We start from the raw sequence: 14,438 nt of genomic DNA, 5'->3' as shown, positions 1-14,438 counted from the left end.
CACACTCATACTGAAGTATGAGTGTGTGTGTTTTTTCTTCAGCGAATGTCGACTACATTGATTTCCCACCATTTCTACCCACTCTTACTTATACTACCCCCATCAATCTTCATTGTTTAAGCTTTTATGAAGCATACTGTTTCCTCACCTCCATCCACAATAGACTCATAAGCAATCTCAAGCATAAGACGGAGCTGTGGGTCCATGGTGTTGGCTTGTTTTGGGTGGACTCCAAAAAAAGCTGCATCGAAGTGGCTGATGTCCTTCAGTTTACCGTTCCTCTTTGGAAGACCATACAGACCTATAACAGAGCAAAAGTAAAAAAGTTCAAAAGAAATCCTCATGCAGGAAGTGGCTGTGTGCACATGCAAGTACAGTTAATGCAGAGTTTAATCTTACATAAATAATCCAAAGAAGGAAGCAATATTCTTTTCCATGTCAGTTATTAAATACTACAAGCACAGCTACAATGTCAGCGTTGAATTGTGTGTGCAGTAGAGTGTGGATACCTGATCCAAACCCGATGGCACTGCAGGATTGGGCCGGTTCGGACAAATATTACAAATGATGTTGCAGTTTGGTTCGGATTTAGCCTATGGCAAACCGACTGTCTGTGTTTAGCTACTTCTTTGTTTGCTAAGTTTTGGCAGGATGTTGGCTCCATATGACAACGCATGCTCCAAAGTGGGATGCACAGTAACAAAATGTGTGAAGGAAAATCGGTTTATCAATCTGTAAACTTTGTCTGATGAAGCTGGCAGCTTTTGTTGGCAACCCCTCTAATCTTCACGCAAATACCATCAAGCACACCATGAGAGTGCAGCAGCAAAAATGGGCCCCGCAGCTAAAGCTCAGCAGGAAAGGCCCAACATATGCATATCCAAAAGTAGTGCGTGGAAAACTGGGACAACAGAGACAAGGGAGAAAAAGATAAGCTTTAATGAATAGGCAAAGATGTGAATTGACGTACTGCGGGTAAGCGTGTTACCTCACTTCCGGTGTATCTCTGTCTGTGCCTCTGGTAACGTCTCTGTGCTGCCCCTATGAGCGATTCCCAGCTAATCTTCTAACTTGCTCCTTACTTCGGCTGCTTCTTACTTGTCTGTGACTGAAAACTCACATACGTTTTACACAAACACTCACAGCTGTCTTCTCCTCTCAGCAGTTTTTCTATTCTGTTTAATCACACAGCCGCTCAGTCACTGTTAGCCCGTTAGCTATTTTAGCTTTAGCGCTGCTTAGCGATGGCTTCTCCCTGCTCTTCTCCCTCTTCTGCTGCTCTCTGCTGCGAAGTGTGTCAGATGTTTAGTTACACCTCTGCCTCCTTTAGTGATAGTGGTACTTGTAACAAGTGTAGTGTATTTGCTGCACTGGAGGCGAGGCTTAGCGATCTGGAAGCGCAGCTCCGCACCGTGGAAAATCCCTTTTTAGCTGCGATAATTAGCAAGCACCCTGTAGGTGCAGACCGACATCGCGTAGCCTCTGCTAGCCGTCCCCAGGCAACCCCCCGTGCAGCCGGGAGGCTGGGTGACTGTCTGAGCGAAGCATAGTAAGCCAAAGCCCACAGTACACCCCCCTTCATGATTCAAATAAGTTCTCCTCGCTCAGCGTCACACCTGCTGAGGATACAACCGTGGTCATCGGTAGCTCTGAGGTGAAGTTAGTGACGCCAGTGGCCGTAGTCAAATGCATCCCTGCTGCTCTCCTCTCTAGGAATCTGGCCAAGTTTATTAGAAGCCCAAAGCCATATGACATCCCAGAGCTGGGACCAGGGTGCAAAGTCACAGTCTTACATGCTTCTCTGAGCTTCCTCTAGCACAGTCACACACCCATAATGTAAATGTTATAAAAACGGTGTCTGTCACCCGACCACTTCATTTGTTTAAATCCAAAATAAATAAAAGGGGAGTTGTACAAAAAAATCTCATAAAACTTAATACATCTCCTGTCAAACAGTATCATAACAGGAGAATTAAACGTGGACTCTTAAATACTAGATGCCTATAAAACACAAGCTGTTTTAGTCACTGATTTAATATTGGATAATCAAATTGATTTATTATGCCTCACTCAGACCTGGCTTTGTCCTGAGTACGTTAGCCTGAATGAATCCACTCCTCCTGGTCATATAAATAGTCATCCTGGAAACTCTACAGCCAATCCTTTTTGTACTTGTGTACTGCGCCCCCGGCCCATACTCTGAATTTCTATCTGAATTCTCTGAGCTCGTATCAAGTTTAGTGCTTAAATCAGACTAAGTAATTATCATAGGGGATTTTTACATTCACATGGATATTAATAATGATAGCCTTAGTTCTGCTTTCTCCACGCTTTTGGATTCAATTGGCTTCAGTCAGTGTGTACATAAACTCACCCATCGCTACAATCACACCCTACATCTTGTAGATTTATTAGTCTTCCCGGAGAATACCGCTGTCAGACCATTATTTAATAACTTTCAATTTTTTTACTTTACTACAAGCCTCTCAGCAAGAGTTACTATTCTAGATGTCTATCTGATCAGATCATAGCTCAAGATCACTGCGCTCTGATAATGCAGGATTACTTGTGGTTCACAAAGTTACTAAATGTAGGATAGGAACCAGAGCCTTTAGCTACCACGCTCCTCTCTTAGGGAACCATCTTCCAGTTTCGGTTAGGGAGGCAGACACCATTTCCACTTTTAGGGGTAGACTTCAGACCTTCCTTTTTGATAAAGTTTATAATTAGGGCTGGCTAAGGTTGCCCGGACCTGCCCATAGGTAGGCTAACAGAGTTTTCGGCCCGATCCGGCGGGGGTGGTTTTGAGTCCATTCAGACCTGCCACTCTGGCTCTGCTTCCTCTCTCTTTTTTTCTTTTCTATTACTGCTCTCTGGCATTCATATTGATGTCGTACACTGTAAAGCCCTCTGAGGCAAATCATTTTTTGTGATAATGGGCTCTATGAATAAAATTGACTTGACTTGAGTAGGATGGATCGATACAGAATACCAAGTTTTGGGTAGTGAAGCTGCTAGATGCCCATACTAATTATTTTATTTGTGGGTTGTTTTTTGTTGTTTGTTTATTTTTTTTCTCTTTTTGCAAAATCTGATAGGTAGTTGGGATGGGTGACAAACTGCTGCTCACGGATGATATGATGTAAATTGGTAAGGCTGCGTTCAGAGACAGCCCCTTCATTTATTTTTATGAGGCCAGTCCAATAACAAAACAAAGATGCCAATGCAAGAGTGCTGGTAAAATTGTTTTTTGTCCGCCAAAAAAAATTAAACCTTATTTAACTTCTTCTGCCACACAGTGTGTTGTCTGGCAAGGTGCTGCTGCATTGGCAAAAACAAATACATGCAAGCACATAATCCTATTTTGTGGATAATTTTGTAACTTTATCATTTATCTACCCTTAACCTAAATGTTCCCAATGAACATTCAAATGATTTATCAGCTACCTGATGTAAAATGACAATTAAACAGACCAACTGAAGGTAAGCTTAAATCACACAGACACAGACCTTAACCTCCCGTCTTCTTTGGAAAATAGCTCTCTGATAAAAATGTTAGTGAAAAAATTTTGGCTTTTGTTAAAAATGTATTCTGCTGTTTTAGCACAGAGATTAGATTTTTTTATGTGTCTCAATGCGAATTTCATTTTTCATACAAAGCTTAGCTAAACTTGTAACTACAGCAGCCCTCTGATGAATGTGTCTATAGCTGAATACATCAATGACATCATAAATGTTTATTTACCTGCTAATGTGACTGTTTAAAGACTGTTACAGACTGTGTTATTATTGTTGTCATATTTCCTGACCACTATTTGTCTCTGTGAGGCGGTGCAGGGGTAGGAGAAAGACAGGCAGACAACAAGTACTTATGTCATAATGTATGCTGCAAGTGTTAAGCAGTGATTAAAAATAATGAGTAAAAAGAGTCGGCCGGTTTCTTTGCTTGACCCACCAACACCACAAATAAGCAACAAGGATGAGCGTTTCAGTACCAAGTTCGATAACAGTGAATCACTACAACCGCAACAGCAACAGCTCCTTGAGCATTTATAGTTATAGATTTATACATCTATATCAACTCATCAATAACAATTGCCATTTTCTTTTGTACTAGTCAAATGACTGCATTAAACAGTCCGCTCTACTATCATCTTCATTCTGAGGTTATTACCAATCAATCAGTAAAACCATTCTTTGTTCCATGCAGCACAGAAATGCATTTCTGTCACCCTATCAATTAAATTAAGCTTTATAATGGGTCTCACCTGGTGTCCACCGCCGGTTGTCCTCTGTCACCATGTCCACACCATTAATGAGGTTTTCCCAGAATTCCTCCAGGTTGTTTGACTCGGGCAAACGGCCCGATATCCCTGCTATGACTATTTCATCCATGCTGAAACACTGTGAATAGAAAGACAGTGAGATATGTCAACAACAAAATCAATACACATTTTTTACACAATTAATATTAAAGCACAACACTAGCGAGAGAGAGAGAGAGGGGTGTGGGGGGGGGACACATCTTAATTTCATTTTTTAAACTACTTTTAAAAAATTACAAATAAATCTACCATGTACCTTGTACCGTATGTCTCTACCTCTCTGTAGACACTGACAAGCAATGTGGAAGCACTGGATGCATATTGTATCATTTACCATAATGAAATCATTCATATCATATCTAATATATCGCTTATACTGTTCATAATTGAGTAGTTAGTGTGTTTTCCTGCCATATTTGCTTGTGGAAAAATAGACCAGCTGCAGAAACTATCACTGCAGATTGTGAGCCTGCCCTGAGCTCCACAGGATGTCCAGTGCGAACAGTCTGATTGCTCAGCACAGGCACCAAAAGCAAGCGGCCAGCACTGAAAGGGATATCGGTGTGGTTAGCAGCGGTTACGCATCCAGTGTGAACAGCGTAATGAATGAATTGAAAAATGCACTACTTTGGCTGTGATGCAGCCCCTCTTTCTGCAGTCACCACTCTGAAGCCTTGCTCTATGTCCCTCCAAGAGCATGTGCAGCATCTGATTGGTTACACTTCAAGAGTGATAGCCTAGACTGCCACAGACAGCAAGACAGACCGGAGTTTCTTTTGTAAGCGAGTGAAACTATGTGTCAAACCTCACACAACACATATTATTGAGGTTGTAATGAACATCACTATCTAGGGATGCATGATATAGATCGATCAGATAAATTACCAGCCGATAATCTGATTTTTTAATTATTACCAATAAACACAAACAAGAAGATGAAGGAGAGAGAGAACAACAGCAACTGCTGCTGCTGCTTCATGCCGAGTAAAAACGTGTGTGGATGTCTTTCATAGTTTCATAAGAAGAAGACATGACTGTGTCGAGGGTCTGATCATCAGCCACAGTGCACTTGTCTTCAGAGACAGTCATTAGCTCAAGCTATTTAGCAGGAGCAGCTCACATCCAACATGAGCCTTAAAGCAGCACCAACAAACTGATATTTTATACACTTCACTGATAAACCTGAACTGCACAGTGAGACTAAGTCTCTCTTTCTCTCTCTCAAATACAAATCAGCTTAATTGGTATGAATGTTTTTGTAACATTGTTGCCGAAGCAAAATAACAAAGTATTAAATTATTAAATACATTACATCAATATATTTTAGACACGTTACATAGAAACATTTAGCGTAGAGCTAGTTTCTCTTCATTTATGACAATATTCCATAAATTTTGTCGCTGACACTGCGCACTGACTTTCCTCCCCACATGTACATATAAGGCAGTTTCTGAGGATTTGGAAAATGGATAAACCCTAGGATATATGTCATTTATTTTTTCAAATAAATGTTCTCTTAAATCTTTGGCTGCAACAGAATACCTCTTTTTGCTTAGGAAGGTTCCTAACTGAGTGAGATGAACCAGAACCGAGTAGCTTCCATGAAAAGAGCTGTTGGAATTCTCCTAATATTAAGGAAAGGTGTGTCAATGCTTCCTTTGTAAACGTAAGAATGCTCATACGTACAACAGTGGATGTAACCGTTGTACATATTTTCATATTTATTATTTTCATGAAATCATATAAGGATTCATGACGATCAATACAAGGGGAAAGGAGAGTGAGTGTAACATTATATTTCACTTCTGTGACTAGGAGCTTTCATTACTTTTATTTTAATTCTCACCTTGGTAATGATGTAATATTTTTCATCGGGTTGTCCTTATTTAGACTTCATAACGGTCATCAAACAACTTGGTGAGTAGGTAACACAGGAGGCGAAGTAAGCCTGATTAAGATAACAATAAGGATAGCAATAATAATAATAATAGTTATTATTATTATTATCATTATCATTATAGTCATGATCATAATATTAATACTCAGAGTTTATGGCACACTTCTTAAGATCCATATTACAAAGGATTTGAAGAAGGCAGCAAATGAAGTTTTTAAAAGAAAACACAAAACATTTACAAAAAAAAATGTCTGTTTTTGTCCTTAAAGACCTTATGAATTTTCCTTCACGTCTTTCCTTGATCTCATGACGTTTTCTCTGGAGGTTAAGGAAAAGTGGTTAGGAAAGGAGTTTATTTTTTTTGACCACAGCCTTTGAATTTGTCACAGTGTAGTAGGAGGTGAGATTCAGTCTGGACTTCTCTTTGATGACAGAGTGAACACAGCCTGGCCTCCCTGAGTCTGCTCTGCCTGTGACGGCCTGTTTCTATGGCCAGGCTGTGTCCACTCAGTCTGTACATTGTCAACATTTTTCTTTGTTTTATATCTGTCATGGTGGTCAGGTATTCTGCCAGCATGTATTCTCTGTTTAGGGTTTAGTGATTTTGTTCCAATATCTGATATAATTTTCTTTTTGTTTTGAGATGATTTGGTTGGCCAGATTGTTAAGAGTCTTCAGGATTCGCTGGTCTCTCTATCTCCCTCGTTTTCGCTCTCCTTCGCTCACTCTCCCCACATAATTGTCAGGCTGCAATACATGTAGTTTACATCCCTACAGTAACAAAAGCTAAATTTCTTTCAAAGGTCAGTATATTAGCAGTATATTACCTTTGGAAACAAAATTAACCCTATCAACATGTCCTAGATCTGTGTAGTGTTTCCACTGCAGACAGTTCTCTTAGATGTGGGCTGGTTTGTTGTCACCTGCTGCTTCATCTAGCAGGTTTGTGCAAAGCAGTAGAGGTTTAGTGCTGCCGAACACGCACGAATGACATTTTGTTGCCATTTTTTTTCTCCAAGTGAGGATTAGAGTATATGATGTTCACATAATCCAGACGAAACTAATATACATTCTTATAAACGCTTGAAAATCCACTTATTACTAAAAGTGTATGTCATCAAAGAGAGACGATAAAAACAGATGGATTGGTCAAAGTTGTCATATTATTATATAAATTTAAGCTGTGTTAATGGATTCATGTCATCTCATACACTGAATGAAATTACAGGTAAACGTTCCACTTTCAAGGTTGCAAGCAGTCCTCCCAGTGAATTAAATTACTTTTTCTCAGTCAGCTACCTGTTTGGCAGCCTCTGCTGCTGAGTGTTTGTCTTAATAATTACCATAGGAAACTATAAATAATATGTATCCAGGAAATTAAGACAGGGATAAAAATGAAATCTCAATAAAAATGGCTATTAAATAGTCAAATTCTAAATCTATCAAATGCTTTTTCAGCATTAACAGAAATAACCAGCATTGGGGATGGACAGGCTTTCATGTGGAAAAGAATATAAAGAAAAACCTTTATATATTGTTGGACAAATGATGGCCTGTTTGGTCAGAGTGGATAAGACTAGGGGCTACTGATTGAAGTTGCAGAGTTAGAATTTTAGTAATGATCCGAAAATCAGCATTGATCTATAAGGGGCACGTAACAGAGGATCTTTCTCTTTCTTTTTAAAGTACAGTGCTCTATAGGGATTGGGAAAATAGCTTCTCTCAAGACAGGTCAGAATCATAGAAAGAAAAAGCACATTAGCTGCTGAGAGAAGTTGTCTGTAAAATACAACTCATGGACTGTCTAATCCCAGTACCTTGCCACTTTTGAGGGAATATATAGCCTTCACCTATCTCCATGGAGGTTATGTCTTTACCTAAGTAAGATCTCCTAACAGTTGTCAAAAGGGGGATATTTGAAAAAAATAAGCCTAGGGTTTCCCCATTACAAAAACAATTACATACATATCTCATTGATTTTTACTGAATATATATCCTTCATTTAACCCAAATAAAACACTCATTGAGATTTAAAATTTCTTCCAAGAGGGACCTGGCCAAGAGGGATGAATAAAACATAGTTACAACAATAAATACAAGACAAATACAACTTTCACACATTATAAGGAGCGAACACAGCATCCAGTTTAAATGCAACACTGAACAGTCAAATATATTAATATATGCAATTTTTTATTTTAGCGAGAATTTGGGTAGAAATGACATAGTCTAAGGGTGCTATTTTCTTGTTCAAAGTGACTTTAATTCCCCAATAGTGATAATCTCTGACAGTTTCAGGTCCTGCTGTAAATTATTCCAAGCAGAGGGGGTGGAAAATTTAATAGCTTTTTTTTGCAAAGTAGAGTTGAATCAAATGGGACTGAACAACATCAAAGGTAGACTGCAGAAATGTAAGAGTGTGGACTACTGAGGGGGACAAACAGTAGATAACTGTGTCATCTGCATAAAAATGGGAAGCAGCATATTGAAAAATTGTCACAAAGACAATGTGCATATATGGTGAACAACAGTTGACCTAATATGGAGCCCTGAGGCATGCCTTTTGATACAAGAAGGGCAAACCATTATTAGATAACCGTCAGCCTGAGCAATCCGCAAAATGGCCCGGTCCTCCGATTCTTTTTCAATCTTCCATGCCAATAATTTGTATTTTTAAAATATTAATTTCAACAGAGTGTGTTTTAGATTATTGTAATTCACCTTCAAGTTACCAAGCTGGCAAAGTATATCAGGGTTTTTAAATAAAAAATTTAAAATAAAAACTGCAGTGAAATGCCATTTTTTCACTGTGGTCAGAAAATACCCATACTGTCACAGCCCTATTAACAGCCCCTCTCTTCTAGCCACTACGTTGAATACACTCTGAAACTGAAAGTGTCCATCTTTGGAACAATAACCACATCAAAACCAAACATGCCAAGAGTTAAAAACCCAATCGACCCATTGTGAATTTCTGACATTTCTGAACTTCCTGGGGCCTGTCACCAAATCGCAATGTACAACATGAGATCATTTCCTCTCTACTTAGTTTTGACAAATTTTACTTCTCAAAACAAATGCAACAACACATGCATGAGCACAGGAGTACCCTATAACAATCAACGTATTTGCAGTTTTTAAAGCAGATTCATTTGTGTAACATAATAAAGTGAGCTGCTGGGCAAATAAATATGTGGAATGGTCAAATGCTTTCAACAGCAAAACATTAAATGTGAAATTTTAAAATGGTCAGATTGGCAGTAATTCAGCAGTTTGATACACTAAACAAATTGGAGTATTGAAGCATATGTAATTGTGTTGGCACTGAATGGCAGATTTGGGAATGAGGAGTCCCTCTTAGAATGCATGAAAGCTCTCAGAGCAGACATTGTAGTCTGCTGATAGACTACTCTGTGTACAAGAGTGGGCATATCCATGTTGAACTGAATATCTGTGTGGTCTTTGTTCCTTGTTTCTAGGCCGGGCCTTTTCATGTCAGCAGACCAATCAAGTAGAGACTGGCAACTTAGCTCTGGTGATGCGTGCTGTGCACTACAAACAATGACTTAATAAAAAGTGGAGTACTTATGATGAAACTGAAAAGCATACCTCCGGGATTTCTAAATACACTGGTATACTATAATACCATGATACGACCTATCACCACCTTAATGTAGAGCAGTCATCCTGCATCTATCCTCAGACCTTTGCTCAGTTGACATTGGATGCAGAGTGTTTGTGGGCAAGTCGACTACCAGGCAGCTTAAGGACATGAGAATTTGAGGTTAAACCCAATGCAAGGTCATCAGTACTCTCCAGCACTGCCAAAAAGGAGAACTGGCAGCTCTGGATTAAGAGGAGAGACATCACTTGGGCCCTAAAATAACACCAATGACAGCAGCAGGGATTGAGGAAGCAGAAGCAGAGGGAGGAGCACCTGGGACACCGAATGTTGCCCAGGACCCCTTATTTAAACATTTATTGATTTGGGAAGGTCAAATTTTGCTAATGAAATATAACAATTAAAATACAACGCATTATTTGCCATTTGACTATGGAGCATTATATTAGAACTGAGAGCTCCTCCTTAAACAAACATTTAGTACATTTAAGAAGGCTACATTAAAGAAGAAGATCAGGGCGGCTGTGGCTCAGAGGTAGATCAGCGGTTCGATCCCTGGCTCCTCCATTCAACATGTCTAAGTATCCTTGGCTGACATCCCAAACCCTAAATTGCTCCAGATGTTGCGCCATCAGTGTGAGTGTGAATGGTTACTGAGTAGCAGGTGGCACCATGTATGGTAGCCTTGGCCACCTGTGTATGAATGTGTGTGTGAATGGGTAAATGTGACAAAAGTGCTTTAAGTGGTCGCAAGACTAGACAGTTGTACAAGTGCAGTCCATTTAACATTTCATCATCGTCTTTATTGCTTTATATTATTGTCCTCCAGCCCCCTGTTTCATGTATCTTTGAGTACCTGCATTACATTTTTAATGCCTGTATGGTTTAGAAAGATATCAAAGTTCACACACTGTATGCGACAGGTATAAAAATATACAGAGCATGTACAAGACAAAACACAGCATGAAAACAAATTACAAACTAAACCCCAAACAACAGCTGTAATATAGAGAGTAGGACGGTCTTCTATCTCTGCGTTAATACCAAAAAAAAAAGCTTTTTGAGCTGGAGGCCAGGTTTGATATTGAAAGGGAGAAAGAGAGTTGCCTATATAAAAGGCACTTTCAGAATAATGGGGTAAATAAACAGTATATTGACTAAGAGCGACAAGGTTTATAGATTATGGTCTGATATCACAATACTTTCATACACACAGGAAGGGAGTGACGGGAGAAGTTGATTATCAGTAAGAAAGTAGTCAATGCTAGAAAAAGTTTTGTGCACAATGAGCATGAGCATGAAAAGAAAGCATAATCTCTCCTGTTAGATGAAGACAGCACCATACATCAGAGACACCGTAATACACAAAATATAATACATAAGACACCAAAATATTTTTAATAGTCCAAGCCATTTATACGTACAAGGAATCTGACTTGACACCCTAGATTCATTTTCAGTTAAAGAATGAAGCCGATAAATTGTGATAGACCGTAACTGTAGCATAGGAAGACTATCATTAGGTCATTAAATAAATAAATGATGGTTTGATTGTATTTACATGACACCTATTTAGGTAGCCTGTTGGGCTAGGGAAAAGGGAGCTTTCAACACTAACAGTAAGTAATACCTGCTATGCCAGCTTCTGCCAGCAGATGCCAATGATGACCAAACAGGTTTTTGAAATGTTTCAAAACAGTTTGCAAATATTGAAAGATTTCAAAGTTTTGCCTGCTATAGAAAATATTGCTCGGCCACTGCCAAAGCACTTCACTGTTACAACTTCTTCATCTGTGGAATTGTTCACCAGTTTGGTGACAAGGAACAATGCAAGGCAGTATCATAATGACTTAGTGACTCAATGCAATAAAAAAAAAAAAAAATCACCAGAAATAAGGAATTACAGCTCAGACTAGGAAAAGTAACACCCAACTCACTCATGGCGTAAACTATGAATGAACTAAAAGATTACAAAAAACAGCATAAACCACCATGTTCTAAACAGACACATTATAAAAACACTGACAAAAACTTACATTTGCATTTTGGAACATAAAAGAGCAAAATTAACTGCAAACTAAAAACTACTCAGTTCAGCATTAGGCATGATGGGAAAAATAGGCTAAATGATTGGAACTGCAATGAAAATGTTGTTTTTGAAAGGCTGAATGGCATTAAATATGGATGTTACAACAAGTAGTTCTGTCCAAGCAATCTGATTTGTCCACAAGACATGTGGCCAAAGATGCATGACAGCACACCTTCCTAATCACTAAATGAATTATTCGACCTCTTCTTAATCACTGCTCTTTAAGAATTCATATAATAATCATACCATTTCAAGCAGGGGATAAGGAGCATTTTAGAACAGTGTCAATGAACATCAATTTCACTACATTGAAGAGTGAAACCTCCCCAGGAGAAAATACAGCTGATCAAATGAAAAATAACAGCCAGTTCACTAATGGTGTAAATCATAAACTGACACATGGATAACAATAACCAGCATAAACCACCAAGTTCTGAATAGACACATTATAAACACTGCCAAAAAGTGACATCCATGTGTATGAACATAAAACGGCAAACTTTACTGCTACCTATAAACTACTCAGTCTAGATCTAGGCAAAGTAGTAAAAACAGGCTAATAGTTGGGTTGGCATAGCTCAGTATATCCTAACAATTGTTAATTTTGTGATAAAAGCACCAAATTTGGCATACATGTTTATGAATATATTGGAACAAAATTGGATACTGGGCCATCTCAAACTCTGACCCCTGTGGCCGTGGCAACCATTTTTCAAAATAGCTGCCAGCGGTTGGTTATTTTCTTTTCTCATTGGATCCACATGCAATAAAGGACATTACCTAGATCCTAAAGACCCTGAAAAACAAATAAAATACTCACCTACAATTCCATGGACTTTTACAAAGTAATTGGTCATTTAACTATATTGTATTTTTATCACAATGTGCCATGAATCAGGAAAATCTGCAGTGTTTCCTCTACACTCATTTAGGAGTGGCGGCCCACCACTCCTAAATCCTACCCACCGCTCCTTCAAATGTCGTTTTTTTTTGGTTGTTTTTTTTTTTTAATTGCAAATACACCACCGCCGCATCACAGCACAGTCCTGCACTGCGTTGGGTGTCGCGAGTGCTGAGGCAGATAACTATCTTGCTCTGTATCTACTCTTTGGGGTAGATACCACCGCCCCCGCCCACCCCCCAGCAGAACTAACTGGTGCCGACGTTAATTAGCTACTCGCATCCAGGCATCAGGTCGGAGAGTCAGAGGAGTGTCGGCTTGAAAATAGCGTGCAACTTACCGGAGAAAAGGTAGACTTATTAGCTTAAGAAAACTTATAATAGATTTTATTACTTAAATAAACATTCGCGAAATAGTGATGGCCAGCTAAGGTTACGTAGCTTAAGTTAATTGGGCCCGGTGCCAACTCAACTCAGTGTCGCTAACGTGAGTAAACTAATTGATAGCATTAAGCGATTTACACACCATGATGTATTTTTACATTCAGCCTTTAAAAAGCGATTTTCATGCCAAACATTCAATAAAAAGGGGCATTATGCTGGGCATAAAACTAAAATCTGCAGTCAAGTGTCATTTGTTTAAGCCGCCACGGCTCCCTGGAGAGCCTGCCCCCGCTGCTGAAAAAAATCCTAGAGGAAACACTGAACTGTCCAGTTACTCATGTGCTAATAATGTATTTACTTGATTTGTATTGCTTACAGACATCCCCACTCAAGTTCAAGCATTTCCAATTTGAGTTAGAAAAGGCATGAGATTACCTGTGGGCATTACTGTGGGCATGTGCTGCATTCTTCAGTTCACAGTTACACCTAATATCAGTAACACCACTGAAAACCAGCCAACTCACTGATGGCTCCACTTTTTCTTTTAGTCAATCTTTCAAATGTCACACAAGTATTTTTACATGTTATTACTTTTACACGTCTATGTTGTTGTGTTCAAGCTGTTGTGCTTTGTTATGGTTAATGGTAATGGTTGAATAAATGACAGTGCTAGGTACTGTAGAGTAGTGGAACATTTAAGGCAATGCAGCTCTCCAAGGATCTGAGCTTTTATATTTCTACTTTTGATAATATAACTTGTCACAATATGTTGGTAGTTGTACATGGTTTTGTTCCAAAAAGGTGAATTATAAACAGTTTTATGATTTTTTGTTGTTTTGAAGAATAGGCTCAGTTGCCACATTTCGTTATTGTAACAGTTAACTTTCAGCTAGTGGGCTGAAGGAATGTAAACATGTTGTGATCAAGCCATATTGCAATCATGAATAAGATTCAATGGGTCTCATGCTGCAATACTGTCTTAAATTTCACTTATAATATTCTCTTAATTTTCTGTTAGGAGAAAAAAGTAAAAGAAAAAAAAGTCAGCCCTGGATGCACATCAACCATCCAAATCTGCTCTGACCATCTGTGCTTAATGTTGAATCCCACTGATCGTAAGTCAGCTGTAAGCAAAGGTAATGCCCACCAAACACTACAGATGGGCAGTTCCTGTGCTGGGTGCAGACTCTGGCACATGACCAACACTGGAGACAACATACC

The 14,438-nt window shown here is 39.0% G+C and overlaps 1 protein-coding gene across 1 annotated transcript in view; it reads right to left on the bottom strand.

Moving 5' to 3' along the window:
- The window catches only part of fasn (fatty acid synthase), a 91,679-nt gene that overhangs the window by 70,917 nt on the left and 6,324 nt on the right, over positions 1 to 14,438 (bottom strand). Inside the window, exons 2-3 of the mRNA XM_088070210.1 lie at positions 4,269 to 4,404; positions 149 to 301 (exon numbers count right to left, since the gene is read on the bottom strand). Of these exons, the coding sequence (XP_087926336.1) occupies positions 149 to 301; positions 4,269 to 4,395 (280 nt within the window). The 5' untranslated portion in view covers positions 4,396 to 4,404. The remainder of the gene's footprint in view (positions 1 to 148; positions 302 to 4,268; positions 4,405 to 14,438) is intronic.

This window comes from Plectropomus leopardus, chromosome 19 (genome assembly GCF_026936395.1).
Source record: "Plectropomus leopardus strain MGB_pleo_1.0 chromosome 19, ASM2693639v1, whole genome shotgun sequence".
Taxonomy (NCBI): Eukaryota; Metazoa; Chordata; class Actinopteri; order Perciformes; family Serranidae; genus Plectropomus; species Plectropomus leopardus.
This window is presented reverse-complemented; position numbering and strand designations above follow the sequence as displayed.